The sequence below is a fragment of the Pieris rapae genome, chromosome 7, assembly GCF_905147795.1.
Source record: "Pieris rapae chromosome 7, ilPieRapa1.1, whole genome shotgun sequence".
Classification (NCBI taxonomy): domain Eukaryota; kingdom Metazoa; phylum Arthropoda; class Insecta; order Lepidoptera; family Pieridae; genus Pieris; species Pieris rapae.
In genome coordinates this window covers 8744367-8765214 of record NC_059515.1, presented here as the reverse complement: position 1 = coordinate 8765214, position 20848 = coordinate 8744367, and the positions used below count along the sequence as shown (strand labels likewise).

The window sequence follows — 20848 nt, the reverse complement described above, 5'->3', positions numbered from 1 at the left end:
TATGGAGAGTCAAAGAAAAAGCATTGTTATGCAAAAAAGAATCATTTTGCTTAAATATTTTTTTACATCAGTTTCAGATAAATCAGTATTGGATTGATGGACACCAAAGGCTGATCCAGTACTTTAGGAGCTTTTAAAGACGCATTTTATTATAACAATTCCTGGACAAATACTGTTATATTTTCAAACTGGGGCAATTCGTAAATGTTTTTTACGATTTTGTGACCAATTTGTATAACCAATAACAACTATTTGAGGACAATTTCTTATTCGTTTCACGTTATTTTAATTATCTATCCCCGGAAAGAAGCATAAATATGACAATCAAAGTGAGTTCCAAGCAATTTTTTATAATTTTTTTAGAAAAAAAAATATCACAATAAATTGAACGTTTCAATAATCAAGCAAACAGACTACAACTATACGAAGATAGATTGTGTTGATTGACAGAAAAGTTCAACGAACCAAAATCCTTCTCATGAACATAAAATTAACATAGTGCTGACTAAATTAAAGAAATGCAGCTGTAAATTAACTTTTACGAGTCTATTAGTCACAAGATTAACAATTTATTTACAATTCAAAGCGAAAATTTTATACCTAAATTATATGTACTTATAAAAAATTATCTCGCCAGTGTTCCCAAGTCTGTATGACCTCCTGAAGCGTAGCACCAGGGCTTATAGTTGGGGACAACTGTCCATGACCAAGGAGGTTGTAATTTTCATCCAAATCACCATTCCTAACACTGCAAGAGAGAAAATCTTGACCAGCTTTCAACGCTTCGTTAGTTGGAGGCGTATCTGAAATATCCGGTATTATACGTTTTAAGAATTGAAACGAAATTCACTCTGAGGGAAACGGTGGAAAATTGAAATGAAAGAAAAAATAATAATACAAATGATTATATAAGAATATAATACGGAATAATAACGATGTCAGTCAATGGCGTTGTGCTTTCCTCGCTCAACGAATAAGTACATATATACAGTGAGAAAAGACAGGTACCAAACTTTTCAAATTTCTTTAAAATTTTCTATTTATATTTTTTTTATAATAATAATTATTATTATTACAAGTACATTACAGTAAATACTATAAATTTGTGTGTTGGAAATAAATAAAAATGTATTACATTATATTATAATTAAGTTATAATAATTTCACAAGATTATTATGTCATCAAATAAATATATAAACCTTGTTTCCTTCAAGTATATATTAACTTGTAAAGGATGGAGAGATCTTCATATGTTTTAGGTAATATTGATTACCATACAAAAATTTATTTTGAATATATAATGTTAATCTTTATTTCTTTACACAATCAAAATCTAATTTACTTTTAAAATTTTGTAACATATCCATATATTGTTCATACCTCTAAAATCTCCAATGAAGGACAATCCAATAGATTTGTCATTGAATCCTCGCGTGTGCGCGCCTGTATTCCACCCAGCGCCTTCGTACACCTTTCCATTTCCACCAATGTAGAACCTACAATATTTAATAAGTGTACTAGGAATATTTAAGTGAAAAATCTATAAAACCAGTATGTGAGTAAAAGTTAGATATTACTAGGAGTTTTTTTGTTTACAATATGACCTTATATGCTACGAGTAAGGTTATTTAACATTACTTGGTTATGAGTTTCACATAGGTTTTACGTCCAGGACTTGCCAACTTCCTTACGATTACGTTTACCGTTTCATACATAGTAAAATAGAAATACGAATTAACGACCTCATTTGGGTGCTTTGAAGGCGATCCACTGTTAACACAAACAAACTTCTTTTGTTTTTTTATTTATTTTTTACAGAGAAATTCAATCTTAATCATGATACACATTTGAAAACCACTGTATTAATGAAACAATAGTAGTCTTATATATTATATTGTTTACCGTTAAGCTTGTTAATATGTAACCATTTAGTCCATTTATTAGCTTAAAAAATTAAAAATACTTCAACGTCTCAAACCATAGACGTTGTTTCTCGAAGCACAGAGACGAAATCGCGTTAAAGTTCGGGTCTGTGCGTTATGTTCAACTCGTTTCTTTATGTAATTAAAAAAAATGCTCAACTAGAAGACATTTATTTACATTTGTGTAATAGTATTTTACAGTGTTTCAAAAATTTCCATTTCTTCAATAACAATTATAGTTAAGTTTCTCAAATAAAATTTGTTACTAAGCCAGTTTACAGTTTAACTAAGTACAATTTACGGTTAAAAAGCACTGAAAACTAAACAAGAGTTTGCATGTTGTTGATTGATACTTACGAATTTCCAATATCCGTGAACTTAAGTTTTTCAATGTGGTTCTGTCTGACGCCATTTAAAATGACTTTGCACGATTCATCATCAGAGCAAGTATCTGTAGCAGTGTGCTGTATGATCACCAAATTCACTGGTTTCGATAGAGAAGGACGTTCATTGCGAGGATTTTGACTCCACTGTGCGAAATCGATTACACCACATTCTTGATCTGTAAAAGGAAGTCATGAGCTATTACGATTTACTGATGCCAAGAAAAGATTCGTCCGCTAAGTAAAAGTAACTAGACTTTCGACAGGAACATGCGTTTAATATGGAGGTAACGGAAATAATGTTGTTTTCATCTAGGTTAGGATATTGTATTGCTTGCTTTATTTTTTTATTTTTTTTTATAGAACAGGGGGCAAACGGGCAGAAGGCTCACCTGATGTTAAGTTATTTTATAAGATATATTTTATTAAGATACCGCCGCCCATATAGAAATATTGTATTAAGATACAGCCGCCCATGGACACTCTCAATGCCAGAGGGATCGCTAGTGCATTGCCGGCCTTTTAAGAATTTGTGCGCTCTTTTCTTGAAGGACCTTAAAATTTTAATTAAATTATCTATCGCCAAATGATTTTATCTGAGTTTAAAGATTCGTAATGATATCTCTATCTCATTTTATTCTACGGGGCCCTACATTTCTTAGTGTCGCCGCACAATTTCCTTCAATCTTTCCCGTCTTCGTCTTAGCCTTAAGCCTTAGAGCCTGTGTGATTGTAAGACTAGTAAGGACCAGCGAGTTAGATATCGGCTTTGAGATCTTGTCCACCACTCTCCCGGTCCCAATGAGTCGCTTTAAATTTCTGGGCCGTATGTAACAAAGCATCGAAAGACAACTGTCACAGTATTTAGTGGACAAGTTTGTCTTCTTTACTGTCAGGCATCCTCTGCTATTTCCAAAGCATGTACCTATTTCCCCCTTTCAGTCCTTCACGTTTCCGAAGCATCCTGTATGTAGCACTTTAATGTTTCGGTCATTCCACGTAACAATTCTGCCATTGTATCTATCAGATCCAGGTCTCCTTCGAATTTCGTATTAGCTTCCTCCTTGATTTATCATCAGGGAACCATCTATCGAGGTAGTAAAACTCGCCAACTGTGTTTAGCTCTTTCAGCTGAACAATGCGATAAATTTTACTGAAGTATTTTAATATTATTAAATGAAGCCTCATTTAAAATAGAATAAAATTATCAATTAGCATACCTGCATTTACAAATATCAAACAGAGGAGACATAAATAACGATACATCTTCAAACAAGCCACTTAGAGAATATAACATTATTTACATACATTTATTGAGCCAACTATATATAAACAAGTTTTATCCTTATAAGGTTAATCCCATTTTACGAGACATTGTGACTTTTCAGTATGACTAACGAGATTGGTTTTTCTCAAACCTAGTAACGCCGTATTGGAATATAAACATTTGGGGCATGGGGTAAACTTATTTTATTTATGGACAACTGTGACTCTAGTAATTTTTGAGTAATATTTGATCCAATGGTGGATGGCGGTCTAAACCTACGATCTTACGGCTGATAGCTACACATTGTCACAAGACTAACAGTGTCTTGACATAATATGTCAGACATGAATAATATAACATAATATAGTCAAAGCGTTCGCCATAATCCAGCAATAGTATTCGATGACCAAAAACATCTATGTATTTATCACATATCTTGAACTGGTTGTTAGTATTTTATATTGATTTAAAAGTAATCTTACTGCTACACATGTAATATAAAAGAAAACACAAGCAATATACAAAGCCATAAACGAATACATTGTGAAACAAAATAAACGAAACATATAAATCATAAGTCAACTAACTTCTCTCTCTCGTTAATCGCCAGTTCATATCTCAATGTCGTAATCAGCAGCAAATCATCTGGAGTAGACTATCTGTTTTCACCGGTTTCTGTCCAGAGTATCTCTTATGATAGCGTACAGTTTTGATGACGAGTCTTTCACTTGATCGATCCATCTGGTTGGTGAACGGCCATGTGATCTTTTGCCTTCTGTGTTACCAACCACGATCAGTTTCTCCAAGTTGTCATCGCCTGCGCAATAACTAAGTCCATTAACACATTAAGTGCTCGTTTCTCGGATCCGAGTGGAATGGGGCCATGGTAGCGGTACCGCCCACTCGGATCGAATTCATATCTATTTTCAAACATTTATATTGACATAATCAAAATTCCTCATAAAATGTTTTGGTTTTTGGCTATTACTTTGTAGCCATTGTTTAAGCATTCAATGTGTTAATAGATTAAAAAAACGTGTGTGTATTGATGTACACGCGTTAAAAGTTATACATGTTTGGCGTAACAAGATAAATATATTTTTAAAATTTTTATTGGATGTTTGTAGAAAAAACTATATAATACATACAATAGAAAAAGCTATATAATAAATCGTTTTATTATAATGCATTATCTAGTTAAATAAAGTTTATTTAAATGTCACAAAAAACTAAAATGACTAGGCTAACTTCCGAGTGTCGGTTTATTGTGATGCGCGCGCATCGTAAAAATTTAATCATTTTTCGTTAACGGGAAAAACAAGCATAACTTCAAAAATAAAAAAATAAAAAAAACAAAGTATTCCCGATTCCTATAATATTTCCTAACACTCTCTTTGTTACAGTGAAAAATGTCTGCATCTTCCTAAATTATATTGTAGTTAGCTAAAACCCGAAACATTGGCGAACTATATTATTCATATTCTGCGCTTCACTTGGTCATGGGTTGGGTAAACAATGAACATATTTATTAACAATTAATCTCCAACAGACCTTGGCAATGGCCTCAAACTTCAGTAGCATCGTACCTATGTACATAGTGTGTGATTCACATGTTTCTTTGTATCTTACACATCTCTTAATAAAATGTATTATATTCATAGTTCGAACCCACCGATGACTAAGCGTTTTTGTTTATTTCATTATAAGTCTTGTGTTTGATCGTTCCAGTTTAAAAGAAAACATGTAGGCTATATAGTTGTTTCAATTAGGAGCAAAATTAACACGTAGTGACAAATTAGCACTAAACATAAAAACAGTTATGTTTAATCCCTAAACGGAATAAATTGCATTTTCTGTTAACAACATTTTGCTGGAAAAGTACTCCTCAAAAGAAATATTTTATTATTAAAAACTTTTATTACAAAGCTCGTATAGGGGCGAACTATATTTACATGTATAAAATTATTATACAACCTGTTACGTAGGAAACCACGTTGACATGTTAAGGCACAAGAGCTCGACGATCTTAACACCTGAAGTGCTCTTTTCTCGGATCCGAGTGGAGCCGGGTCATAGTAACGGTGCCGCCCACTCGGATCCGTGCGAGAGTCCCATTCATTTTTTAAAACCAATGCCATCCCTACCTGTCGTACACCCAATGTGCTGTATGCCGACTACTCGGATCCGAAATGTTTTTCTTTAATTAAAAATAATAATATACATTCATACATATTTTCAAACATTCATAATGTACTTAATCAAAATTCGCACATAAAAAGTTTTCGTTTCAGATGTTGCAATGTCTTATGCTGTTGTGCGAAAATAAAGGAAATATCTATCTAGTAGTAGGCAATAGACCCTTGGAAAGCCATCCTCCGCCCTGCCCTACTTACCTTTTGACTTCTCAGTCGCTTTGTCGCAGTGACCGAAATTGGTTACGTAATTTGTCCACGCGCAGGTGCCGATCCCTTATGCGCGAGAATTAATTCAAGTCTTAAGAATAAAGTTGTGATTTGTAAAACCATTATGAATTAATAAGTGGTGTGATAATATTGATAGTTGCTTTAAAACCTAGGGGTACACCTAGAGACTACAAATAAATGTGAATTTATGCTCACAAGAAATAGAATTTCCTTACACATAACTATATTATAGTCATCAATAAAGTGGAGTGCCGCAAATAGGAGTTAAAGATTTTTATCGGAAACAGTAAGTGTCTTCAAAATCAAAATAGCCTTTATTACTGATTAACATCATATAAACATACATTAGATTTATTTTAATTTTCGACATCGGTATCAGTTTGCCTTTTGGCATAGGCCTCCCCTAGGCTTTCCCATCTATGTCTATCTGTGGCTTCTCTTTGCCATATTGTTCCAGCTATCTTCCTAATATCATATAAAAGAAAGAAAGGAAGGCAAAAAACAAGATGGGAGATCTTGTTTTTTGCCTTCCTTTCTTTCTTTTCTTTCTTTAAGTAGTAAGTAAGTGTCTTACTAAAACCTTAATTTTTGTTCCATAAGTGCATTGTACTCTAAAGACTGGTCAGGTTTGATTTGTGAGACTCATACTGGGGCTTCTCGGGATTCTCATGCTTCTTACAGACTGATATGGTTAATTATTATAAAAATAAACAAAATTAGCACATATTAGTATATTAAATGGTATACAGACAATGAAGTTGCTAGTACAATACAATAATAATTATAAACTAAATTTCGTATTCTGCGAAATTAAGAATACGAAATTCCCGTATCACCTCGACGTCCACCGTTCCACAACTGCGCGTTTTTCTAGGCAGTTTTTGCCGCGCACCAACACCTGTTCTTAAAAAAAATCTTATAATTATCTTAAATTAATAAATGTGAATGCCATGAGGATTTTGGTATATACTACAAAACCTTATTATGTCTGTATACCACATAAAACAAATTGATAATTTAGCATGCTATTATTAGACACCTAATTTGAGGGCCAACAAAGCCCTCAACAAAGTTATAACAGAAAAAATCCGAAATCACACAAGACAGAATTTATGACTCAAAAGCGTCCAATACACGGAAATCACCGTCCAAATCTGTCGTTTTGTCCCTACCCTCATCCCATTATAAAACTTAAAATATAATTTACTATTTGCCATAAACTTTTATTATTATCATACAGGCTTTGTTGAGTAAATATTATGTCCTAAATATAGCCTCTAAGTTACATAATCTCATGATAAAGGCGTTTGTAAACATAACACTAATATCACTTTAATAACCTTATTTACGTTGAATTGACGTAAAGAATGATAATTCCTAGAATAAAGGAAGGTTTTTTTTGCTGTAACCATTAATTTATCATCCATACATTGTAAACAAGCCTCATATTATATTTTCACACTTGTAATATTTTTCTGCCTTTATTGACTGGGTACTGATCCAGTACTCTGTAAACGTCAATATTTTCACACTGTGGATGAAATTTCACTTGTAGGTCAAAGACTAGAATCCGGGCATTGACCCTTGATTTTAGAACCTTGGATCTAGGATACGTATCCGCGATCCGCTAGTGCCTTAACAATATATGCCCGCGAAACAGTATCGAGTTAGAAAACACCAGAGATATTATAAATAGGAATATCATTTTACTAATATTAATATAATGTTTCAAGCGGAAACTATTTCTTTAATAAAATTATGAAGAAGAATGTTTGTCTGTTTTTAACGAAAAAACACAAAATTATTTCACAATTAGAATACTGCCTATTGTTTACGTTAATGTCAGCAGTGCGAAGCCAGAACAAAGATCTTGGCCTTTATAAAGCAGCGTAGGTGCCACAGATAAAATGAAGCCTGAAAATGAATAGAACTAAATCCTTAAATGAAAAAGCAAATTTAAGTCTTTTATCAGTTCCTTTTCATAGATCGAATGAAATTAATGCATATTAATCCAATATAGAATCGAGAAAACATTTCATAAATGCGAGTAAATATCACAATAGCTTATTATAGTAATCAGGTAGCAGACAAAATATAAGATGATTTTATTATTAAAATACTAAGATAGGACTTACTACAAATAAATCTCATAATCGAACTTATTCTCGACTCCACTTGATCACACAAAAAGATTCAACGATATCTTTCCAGACGTATAGGAGTTTAATAACGAACACATACACAGAACAGTATACAAGCTGTTTATTTGCTGTACTAAGAAGTAACCTTGTTACCGGCTGCAGCGCCATCTGCCTGGTTGATTTGTATATCTAAACAATACAGGATGCCCAAACGCATACAAAAGATTAATTCAAAACAGTTACATTCACTCGTAGAGTAGAATTCAACGTGTCATATTTTAATATTATTACAAAGAATTATAATTTTTTATTTATTTTTAAAATTAAAATATTCTCCACTAACAGATCTTATAAACACGAGATTGTGAATATCACCTTGATCTTGATTCAGTCCGAAGATTAAGACCTTTCTACAGTTCTTTGACATTCAATTGGCTATTTGACAAACCAAACTTTTAAAATGTTTAATTATATTTTTATTATTACTACATAGTTATCCAACAATAAAATTATTTAGAAATTTCAATAAACTACAGTGCACTTTTAAGGTCCATCTAGTATGATTCCAGAAGTATTAATATAATTCCGTTCTTTTCAGAACAAGGCCTCCTGGTATTTTGCGAACGGATGACGTAGTTTTGCTTTTTTGCGAATTTTGTAAACGCTTTTGATATTCATAAGCATGCCCTAAGACGCATCTAAACTGAATAAACGATTTAGATTTTGCTTTTTTTGATTTATTTTTAATATAAGAAAAGTTATGTTGCATATTGTTATGAAATATCATCATTGTTCACATTTTAATACAAAAAGTGAACAATTATCATTAATATGAGGATAATGATAAAACATTTAATTAAATCTATGGTAATGCACCGTATTGCCACGTGTTAATGAATTCCCCACGTGAGAGCAAATTCCGTGACCTAAGGGGCATTAAAGCTAATTGTAATATTTATTATTGTTTGTGCTTGCAAATGGATTAACTAAGACTGCAATCGCATCTACGCGTTTAAGACATGTATGTACACCTCATCATTAAGCAAGGATTCGTATTGTTGACTGTGATATTTGTGAGTGTGAAGAAGATACTGGTGACCTCGACTATATTTTCTTTTCTTGTTTCCAATATAACCGCACCTCCTTTCTGAATTCCTTACAATTACTACATGTTCCGTTTCCGACTAAAATCTATTTCTATCTTTTTCTTCTCGTCTTTGCTTTATTCTTTATTGTATTATAATGTATAATCTTCTTTCATAATCAATAATAATATTAAGATTTAATATTTATGTAAATATTATGTTTTTAACTAGCATATCCGTTTGTTTCCTTTTGATATGTTTCTTTATTTCTTCTCGCGTGTAGTTTCCCTACATTTTACTTGAATTTACATAAAGTTATAGCTATTGCCATAAAAAAAATCTTTTCTCACCTAATCTATACTAATATTATAAAGAGGAAAGGTTTGATTTTTTGTTTGTTTGTTTGTATGAATTGAATAGGCTCCGAAACTACTTGGCAGATTTGAAAAATTCTTTCACTGTTGGAAAGCTACATCATTCCTGAGTGACATAGGCTATATTTCATTTTCAAAAAAATAGGCATCCTTACTAAAATTACGATAACATTAACATTTGTTTATTATTTGATACAATTCTAACAGATGGCGCTGAGTTAAAGGTAGTAGTTTGGCAAGACGACGTTTGCCAGGTCAGCTAGTATATGATATTTGGCGGACCTTCCAGACGTTGTCGTCTCCTTACTGTGAATATTGATTTCGAATTGGTATAATTAACTAAAAATATTTCAGAAACAAATTGTTTAATACTTTATGAGATACGACATTTTTTGTTTAATTTTCTGACGCGTATATAAATAGTTCTGTTGGTATTCCGAAACGGGAGCAGGCGACATATAACTGGTCATGTGAAAAACAAGGATTTTCAAGATTAATGCCACAAACAATTAGCCACTGCCCTTGAGATTTATTTATCGATATTGCAAATGCTAGCTGCACTGGAAATTGTAACCGTTTAAATCCGTGGAATCAAAACATCTTCGTTTTTATACTTCCCTTTCAAAGTTTTGGCTTCGATAACGTTAGTATTGTCTTTTATTAACATAACTTTTACATATTTAAATAAAACACTTCCAATATAGAAGACGGCCTTAAATTGTAAAACACCTGGGATCCAATAATATCCAAATTAAAATCTCGAGACAATAGAGGATACCGTACCGTTATTTTAAAGTACTTTTAGCGTTACAACTATGTCTTATAAAAGTGTCCTGTGTCTGTAGTTTCTGGAACCTGAAACTCATGTGTCAGATTCGTAGTAAGGCCTTGGTTAAATCAAATTAAAAAATATATTTTTTTAAGAATAGTGGCGAAACGGGAATAGGCTCATCAAACGTCAAGTGATACCCTAGTATATGGACACTCAATGCCAGAGACTTCGCGATTGCGTTGTGCTTTTACCCTCTTTTCTTAAAAATCTGTGATTTCTGGCTTAGTTTGATCCTGAAACTAGTTCTCTCGAGTTATTTTATAAAAAAAGGAAAATATCTGTATAGGCAAGTATCTTAAAAATGTGTAAATTACATTGTCACATTTAAAATTTAGAAATAGGTTTTTGAGTTTAATTGAGGGTAGATATTTCTTATTGTTATTAAATTGTATTAATGTTTATTATAGTATCGTGATACGCTTTCACTAATTTTGTAATTAATAAATTGTTAATGAACTATATAAATCTATTTTTCAATCAATATCATTGAAACCGGATTTAATAATAATTAAGCGTCACCACACACGTCATTGTTTTATTTTTATCCCAAGAGACATGTATATTATAAGTTAACGAAACTTGAAGATCGGGAAAACCTGCAATTTACGTCACGTAAATGAAACATATTACTTTAATTTTGGCAAATTTTCGAATATAAATGCAACTACAAAAAAATATCTCCAAAGCAGTTCCAAATTGGATGATTTAAGCCAAATCCAGAGAAGTCTGGCTCACTTTGGAGGAGGCCCTTATTTATTTTTCATATAATTTAGAATTATTCATTATAAATACATATTAAGTATTACAATGTGTCACATTTGGAAACACTTTTAAGACAAAAAAAATATATTTCAGGGTTCCCAGCTCTTCCATAACTAACTGAATTATAAATTTAATCACATATTTTATTTGTGTGAGTGCAAGTTAGCTAAGTGAAAACTGAGTAAGTGTATGGGTGCAAGTGAGTGAGTTAGCGACTGAATGAAATATGTAACTACGTATACATACATATCACATAAACATCTACAACACTGCGTAAGGTGTGTTCATAAGCCAGTCCTTTAATTGTATTTTTAGAATGTCCTCCTTACGGTCTGACCGACAACAAAATCCTTATTTCTTGTGAAGAACAACCTACTATAATACGGGATCGCTGTGTTTTTTTAAAATCACACTTAGGGCATACAGCCTAACGGATAGTAATTGGCTAAGTGTAATGTCCTCGCTCTTATTCAAAAAAAATATTTTACTGGTCATACTGGATAACTTCCAACACTTGTACATTTACATACACATTTTTAGTTTTACAATGAAAGACGGCAAGCCTCGACCGTCCCAAAGATACTATCCGCAGTAAGCTGATCTGTAAAAAACATATTTTCATGGACCTTTTAATTGACACTGGGTTTTTACGTATCAATTTAACTGTGACGTAGTCAGCGACGTAAGTTAATGCTAGAGGCGACCACAGATATTCACACATTCCCCAAATCTGTGTTTTGATGACGCAGTAATATATCTCGGAATGTAACTTGTTTTTGACGAAGGCTAGTTTGTGTACACATTTAATACTCACATCCTTTACATCTTTTTTATTTAATAAGCGGAATTTTCGGATTGGTTTTTACGAATGTCGGTTATCGGTTTAACAAGAAAAATAGAATTGATATCATTAATCGAATTAATGCAACGTCTTATAAATATATTTGTAGTAGAAGAAAATACATATTTAGAAATGAGATATTTTCTAGCTATTACTGCATACTGTTGCTAACTTAACAACTCAGAAACACGTAAAATAATAACCGAAAAAGAAGTATAACAAAAATATTAATATGGTAGATTTTAAGTATGTAATGTGTGTCTTAAGCAGGCGTGTTCCACAGCGCTGGTCATTCTGCCAAATACCACGAGTTTTTTTTGTTTTCTATAAATATTTTCTAGATAATTCCCCGACTATGTAGTCGTCGGAGAAATTTAATAGCTTACGTAAATGGTATTGGTAACTCGGATAATAAAACACTACTACCTATTTCTTTTAACTACTTTTTGTATGACCTTTACAGCAAATCCCAAAAAGTTGCCTCTTATTATGTTGAACATTATTTCCTTTAAATTCGTCTCCGTTACTTTTATGCCCATAGCTTGCTCAGTGTTAAGCCTATCGTATCCATACATTGGATAGTTGGTCAGAACATGTAACACCGTCTCCTCATCCGTATCGCCACAAGGACAGGCGGCACTTTGTTTAATCCTGAATCTGTAAAGGTACGACAGGAATCCACCGTGACCTGTCAACATCTGGGTAATCAATCCCGTTGGTTTCACTTGTTTAATTACCGAAAAAGCCGAAACAACATTTGAAAAGAATTACTTAGTTATTCCTTTGTTTCACCGTTTCGATATATGTGATTCCATTTTTCTATCGTGTTTCCAAAAGATCACGACAGTTAGTTCGCGCCTCAGAATGGAATAATAATAATAGTATAAATATAAAAATAAGGTAAAAACTAGGAAAGCGGAATGGGTATAAAGCAAAAGAATGTCTCACTCATTGACACACTTTTATACCAAAGTCTTATATAAGGGATAAATTCAACGAAGTATCGCAGTTTTATCGCCGAATTGCCTAAACAAAATATTATTAAAACAGATGCAAAAATGAGTCTGCCCCAAGCCCCAATAACAACAATACTGACTGCTGGTACAAAAACATAGGTGTATTACCAAAACATTGAAATATCTATATTTAAAAAAAATAGGATCTACGTGTTTCTCTGTAATAACAAGTTAATTAAGTAGTGCCCTAAGGTATTAAATGTTTATTTGCCAGTCTGTGGGAACGTTATAATTAGGTTATTTTCTAACGTGCAGTGAATTTTGAACCTTATGTGATGTTAATATGCGCGATGTTAAAAATAATAAATTAATGTAATAAACCTCGATCGTATTGTACAATATTTAAATATTTATTTACTTACTTAAAAACATTATATTTCCAGATGATGCTAATTGGGAATCCCTTTTCTGTTGTTTTTATCTGTAAATAAAACAAATAAATAATTGTGTAAAAGCTCTGGGAACTCTGCAAAAGAGATTTAGAATAACATTTTAATTAATTATTTTATTAAGACCATTTTTAAGGCACTTTTTTCCACCACTAAGTGTAACCTGCCCACTGAAATATTGGCGAACCAATTCGACTTAGGGTCCTTCAAGAAAAGAGCGTCACCATTCTTGAAAGGCCGGCAACGTACTTGCTGTCCTTCTGGCAATGAGAGCCTTCATGGGTATCACTTAACCTCAGACATTTTGACTTTTAACTTTTCTCCGTTTGCCTTCTGCTTCTATATGTAAAACTTTCTTATAGGGAATCCAAATGCAGCTCTTCCATTTTTAGAACGCATTTATTTGTTTACCTCCTAAGTACTTAAAATCGATTTGTTGATATATAAAGTAATCTGTTTAAAATCGAATCTGAATACGAGTGTTTGTAGCATGCAAAAACGTCTTACATACTGGGGGTATTCAATAAAAAGTGATAATAAGAATGACGTAAGTATATTTTATCTTTCGACGTAGTCACTTTTCAGGTTTATAAACTTTGTATATCTTTTTTATAAAGATATAAACCTGATCCCTTAAAAAACCGTGTACCACGGTCCTGCGTCATCGCCTTCAAATTTAGGGCCCCTGAGATGTTTCTCTGTGGTGTGAAGGTGAAACAAAATAACGTTAGGCAGTTTGAATCGCCGCTGCTTGCGTATTTCTTCTCGTATCGTTTATTTTTCCTGGAAACAAAATCTCCGTCATAGTGGCTCCGTGATTAAGGTATTTGATTTGACCTTTGGACAGCCAAGATCATGGGCTTATTTTTCTGCACTGTTGCAGAAAAATAAGCCCATGATCTTAACAGATCTTAACAGTTGAATCGTTTTATTTTATTATCGAGCGTTATTTCATTACTTTAATTTTAACTTTTTAGGACACTTTCCGACATGACAGATGACTTCTTTTTTTAAGAAAAGAGAATTGATAGCTTTTATTATTATACCTTATATCTAGGATATGCATGCCGGAATTATTTTTTTCTTTCCACTGAGAATGTATTACATTAGTACCTACTATTTATAAAAAAGAATAGATTTTTTCCAAATTTAAAATCATTGCACCTTGCACTCACAACGCTAAGTAAGTATAGAAATCAGAAATGAGTAGTTAATGTATAGAGAAAGTAGTTTAATCAGTAAATAAATAAAATTTAACTTTAAGCAAAATACATCTTTCATAAAAGAAATCATTACCTAGTAATGATGTTCAACTGTTTCAATAAATTATTTAAAATATTCTTCTCGAAATAGTTCCTTTGTCATCGGGGTGCCTTTAATAATAGAGGAAGTTAGTTTTACTCTATATTAACCACTCGCGTACAACAATAGAATACAAGCAAAATAACGATATGTTAATTCCTAAGTTCAGCGTAACAGTTGAAGAGAGGGCTTGTGTATATAATCTCGGAGCGTAACTCTGACGATTAAGTAAATCACGACGCTATTACAACTAAGAAAGCTCGAAAGCAAACAGCCTTGGCTCGTACAATTGTAATTAACACACGTGCATCTCGCGTACATGAAATAACGATCGACTTGTACTCTGTAATCCGGATAATTGCATATCCAATGACCCGTGAACCCAATACGCGGAACATCTACGAACTCAAACAATTAACATGCATTTACCTGAACGCAATTATTTACTTTGTACAAGTAAGCATTAAGTTGAACATTGTGGCTTCAGCGTGCGACTGTCCCACCTGAGGTCGTAGGTTTGATCCCCGGCTGTGCACAAATGGATGCCTTTCTATATACGCATAATTTATTAACATTCGCTCGAATGATGAAGGAAAACACCGTGAGGTAACCGATATGTCTTGGACCCAAAATGTCGACGGCGTGTGTCAGGCACGGAAGGCTTTTTGGCTAAAAGGTTGATAAATGATCAATAAACCGATTCAAAAATTTCAGGCCCAGACCTAATTAGGTTTTAGCACTACTGATATTTATTTTACAAGTGTGTCAAAGCCTCTGAATTAACTCAGTTTTACACTAATTGGAACTCGACAGTTAGATTTTACCGTTACTCTTTATTGGGTTAAAATAATCTTTTGTCAAATTTATAATACATCGACGAATATTATACGATCAACATGCACTTAGCTACTTAAGCGTTTTTAATATTTTGGAAATGAATTGATGTTTGTTAGAGGAATGTAAATAAATAATAATAAATAAAATATAACATTGTTTTAACTACGGCCAAATTACGGGTTTTATACAAGAAAAAGTAACATTTGTTTATTTTATATTTTAGTAAATAGTCTATAATAGACAAGGCTATATTATTATTAGTAAAATTTAATGGATTTAAACGCGAATTTTAAGACAACTGCGTACTATTATACCTGATATCATTTTAACGATACATTGGATGCTGACTTTCATCAACTGATCCATTCGGGAGCTTGGAAGCGACTGTCGTGTAATAGGTCATCTTTGATTCGTTTTGTAGACGGAAGGTAATCGCCAAGTATATATTTAAATGATGACAATTCAAGAGAGCAATTTGTTAACAAAAAGTTTTTTTTTTGGTTTTTTCTTTTTAACTTTTCAAGTTTTTTTTTTCAAAATTTGCTGGCCCTTTGCGGTAACGCAATTTGTCCAATTAAAATATTTACAGAAAAGTAACATGTACAGAAATTATTAAACTTTTAATTATTTATTACGTCACACTAAAATAAAGAAAGCCTTCTGTGTGTACACTCAGCCAAATAAAAATTCCATTACTGTCATTTAATATTATAATGCATCGTGTAATGAGCGCCCTTATCACACTTACGTCAGTGAGTGATAAGAAAAGCCTTTTCTTAATATTAGATTTAACCAAGTTGGTGCGTGTTTAAATTTAAATAAAAAATTTACTACATTTAACATTAAAATTTTATTAATATTTGTATGTTCACTTTCTGAAAATTTATCATTGTTCCAAATTATAGTTTCATATAATCAATAAAATAATTTTACTACTAAGCATACTTTTGTATAAGAGACTATTGGTATCTTATCTTTAAACATTATTTATGAAAGGATATTTTTTACGTCTCTTAGAGATTCACGCCTGATAATTAAAAAATGACAGCTTTTTAATCATGTGCCCTGAGTGCAATCGCTGTAGATTAATAATTATTTCATAAAAATATTCTATAAAGATTTATGTAAAAAAATACTATTGCACCTGTTACATTTTATTTTACACATCTTCATATAGGTTTATATGGTGTATGTATAGGATATATGGTCCCTGGATGATAGATGGAAATTTTTAAGAAACTTCTGCTACTCAGAGATAATGTAGCATTCTAATGGAGAAGTTTTTAATTTAGTCCATTAGTTGAAGTTATCCCTTACAGTCATACAAACCTTCCTGTTTATAATATAGATTAAATACACAGGTATAAAAAGGTCTACCCATATCAAACTATCAAAAATATTATTAAATCATATTGGTAACTATGTACAATTATGAACATCAATATATATTGATGATTCATTCCTATTTTCCTTGGTCTCGGCATCACGTATGAACGGCTGGACTGATTTCGACAAATCTTTTTTTGTTGTGGTTGCTATTGTCAGGAGAAGGTTCTTAAAAAAACATTAAGAATGCTTAACCACCATATTAAGTAATTCTGGCTTTTGTTAAGAAAGAAAATGTATGCTGTCTTTTATTACTTTATTGCATCACATCTTTATTTATATAATTCTACTATTCGTGTGTCACTGAACTCGTCTTAAACGTCTGGACCGATTTTAATGATTTTTATATGCGATTGGGTACCCTGGATGGTTAAGATTCCTGCGTGGTTTAGTTTATTTATTTATACTGTTCAATACCCTAATTGCTTGAAATATCATCCATGACAACGTATATCGGGTCCGCTAATTATAAAAAAAAAACATCTATATTGACATTTACTACCGGTTACCAAATCAAGGGCGTAGAGCTCTTCGCTTTTTTAACTCTTTAATCACAACAGGTAATTAAGAAACTGCAACTATTATATCATTGTCACATTAACATATTGTCAGTATATAAACTGTAATAAATAAAATTAAGCATTTAATCAAAAAGTTGTTATATTATAATTCATATGTATACTTTATTAATTCGTTCCTAACGTACAACACGTATGTATTTCATACAGATATTATCAGTGCATATGCCCAAAAACGAATTGACTCATTACCAAGGATAAAACTATATTTAAAATAATATTAACAGTACAAACAAATAAATAATACGTGACTTCAAGCATACATTATGTTGGTTTTATTATTATCCTTTTTCCTATATGCGTAAGGAAAGTTTGTGTGTCAGAAATGTATGGAATTTGAGAACAAATTATTTTTTTTTTAAATTTTTTATTTCCATGTTTCTAAATTAGATCTTAATTTTTACAATATCCGTATTTCATTAACAGCATAGTTCACAAATCGTAACAAAATACGTAACGTACTTAATTTAGCTTTTGTTAATAAATTCGGATTTTAGTTCTAAACGAGAGTATTTCTACTATTTTATATGTTTTTTAACTTCTCAGTACTTATAGATAAGATAATAAATCCTCTCTTCTTCTATGTATATTATATAAATAATGATTTAATATATTTAAAATAATCTATAAATTATTCAAAGGTCAAAACGGATAAAATAAATAAATTTACTTAATCTTAATATAAAACACATTAAATATTATCACTACACAGAAACGTGTACCTAAAAATAAAAAAGTCGTAAAAAAATGTGAATAAGCATTCAAAATTATTGTGTTTTTATAGAACAGGGGGCAAACGCACAGGAGGCTCACCTGTTGTTACCGCCGCCCATGGACACTCAATGCCAGAGGGCTCGAGTGCGTTGTCAGCCTTTTCAGAGTAATACTTTGGTTGCTGTTTAGACCAATACCAACCTGGGAATAATCTAGCTGTAGTCTTATTATCAAATATATATTGGATACAAATAGCCCGCTGCCTAACCAACCTGTTAATGTATAAAGAACTTTATTTCTCATAAAAAAATATTTTCATAAGAAACCTAATATACCCGAACGTCGTGTAATAATCTATAATCATTGTGACGTTCTTGGCTGCCTTTCTTATATCAGAGTGCATTTTTAAAGGAACGTGGGCTCGTTGTGACATCCATAACAATAATCTATTGTTGTATGTGAGTCTAGGTATCTTTGACGCTAATAGCTGTTTACAGAGTTCATAGAAAATTCTAGCTAATGTAATTTGTAGTAACGAAATTAGATTTTAATAAAATACACATTTTTGAATCTCAAGGCCATTACAATGTTATTGTTATATGACGATAGTGAAAATAAAGAAACATCCGCCTTACGGCAATTGGAGGGAACTTTAATTTCCAGTTGAAATTTGGGTTTTATCGGTTTTGTGAATCAGGTTCCTATATTTCCGCGTTCCATTTTTAAACCCAAATGATGTGGATATCTCGTCTCTACGAGAACTCGTAGCACTATTTCGTAGCAATTTCTCCTGTCGTCTATCGTTTAACTGTGTTACGTACTTTGACCTTTTGCACCAATTGATGTTTCAATTTATGAATTAACTTAATACGTGTGGAAAAGAATTTTCTACATTTTCAATATGATCGATGGCGATTGTCAGCACACAGACTGCCTATTTATCTATTAAATAATTTTGAAAGTATCTGACCAGTTTTTTTATTATTATCTAATTAAACAAATATGTGTAACGTTATCGTCTTTATGCAATTTTTATTCTATGTTTGAGATAACTTTCTCCATTGAATCCTAATTAAATGAAATGAAAATACGGGTCTGTCTTTCATGTCACAAAAAATACAAACGAAACGAAATAAACAAATGATGGGGTTTTGTGACTTTTGTAAGGAAACCCATGCATCATATGTATGTATGACTCCGTATTTCACATGTTATTAAGATCCAGTAGTGTAAATAGTACACTGATGTAAGTCATGATGATACGAACGAATGATTTGTACGAACAAACAATATACATGTTTACAAATTTTGTACCAAGTTCACGTTTGTCACTTCATAAGCTAACAACAGTCGCGTCTCACCAAATTTCAGTGATATTAAAAATTTAACTTAAAAAAGGGTCAGGTTATGATTTAATTACGGTTGAGATACTTCATCTCCCTCGTAAAGCCGTAGTAAACCGCAAACTTAATGAATGCCTCATTTCGTCTTTTACATGTTCCCAATATCTGGAAAGTTTCGGAAGTTATAATCATTCTCGAAGTACCGTCTTTTAGGACAATCTCGCTGTTAGCTATTATGGCAAAACTATTTCAAAGTAAACAAATAACTCTTTCTCAAACGGGTACTTACGTATATACGCCACCGCGGCAAAAATGTAATGTTTAGCGTGGAGAACCTAATCCTATTGTTGATGAATAAATACAAAATGAGTTACTTTCTATAAAATCAAAACACTTTTGAAGCCAAAAAGGTTTAGGTTAGGTTAGGTGTAGGTTGTCCACAATTGCTAAGCGTTACACACACTTCAAACGTTACACTTTTATCGAAAAAAAGCAGCTGAGACTTCAATGATATAGAAAAATTAAATTTATATAAAAATGGTTGTCGGTTGTCGCTACGGAAGCACCCAGATCATATTTCCAAGAACAACTAAGGAAGGAAGCTCAACTGAATTCAATCAATGTGCTAAAGAGTAGATCGAAAAGGCTGGATTACTATTTTGGATGCAATCTGCCTTATCTAGTAGCCTTATAACGCTTTTCAAGAAGATGCAAGTACTACTTCTTAGTGTAGTAGTATATTCTTCTTCAATATAGTGCTAGATGGTGTAGGTACGACTATGTTATGTTATCAAAAATCTATCAATGACAATTTGGTGTTAATGAATCCGTTTATGCATCTTTAGACGATCTGCTTGTGTGACTAATAATCTAAAGATAAATTAACATATAAGTGTAATATTTTCCATCGTTATTAAATAAAATGATTATGAATGGAAAATTTACAAACCTTTATGGAACAGATATTTTAATTTCATCCTAGCTTAGAATATGTCTAAAGAAAGATACAGTTTAGATTTTTCATGTTATTTTTTGAGTGATATATTAAAATTAGTTATTTTTATTAATACTGTGTTTTTTGTGTATTTGTGCGACGTATACAAGCTTTGAGACAAACAGAATAGACAACAGAGTATTTCTAAGACTTTTAATTATAATATTAAATATAAATTCTATGATATAAATGTTTAGGTTTAAATAATTTATTATAAGAGACAATACAAACTATACGAGGGCACAAAAAATATTAACA

At 31.9% G+C, this 20848-nt stretch overlaps 1 protein-coding gene across 1 annotated transcript; it reads right to left on the bottom strand.

The window, feature by feature from the left end:
* Positions 1-615: 615 nt before the first annotated feature.
* On the bottom strand, positions 616-3614 carry LOC111004175 (peptidoglycan recognition protein). Its single transcript, XM_045629007.1, has 4 exons — positions 3527-3614; positions 2281-2485; positions 1382-1497; positions 616-803 (listed from the first exon to the last, which is right to left on the bottom strand). The coding sequence occupies exons 1-4, from the start codon at positions 3570-3572 to the stop codon at positions 616-618; spliced, it is 555 nt and encodes a 184-aa protein (XP_045484963.1). The 5' UTR covers positions 3573-3614.
* Positions 3615-20848: the final 17234 nt, after the last annotated feature.

Coding starts and splice junctions, on each gene's coding strand:
- LOC111004175 (XM_045629007.1), bottom strand. CDS start 3,572: ATGTATCGTTATTTATGTCTCCTCTGTTTGATATTTGTAAATGCAG. Junction 1,498..2,280: donor TTCACGGATATTGGAAATTC/GTAAGTATCAAT, acceptor TAAATATTGTAG/GTTCTACATTGGTGGAAATG. Junction 804..1,381: donor CTTCATTGGAGATTTTAGAG/GTATGAACAATA, acceptor CGGATATTTCAG/ATACGCCTCCAACTAACGAA.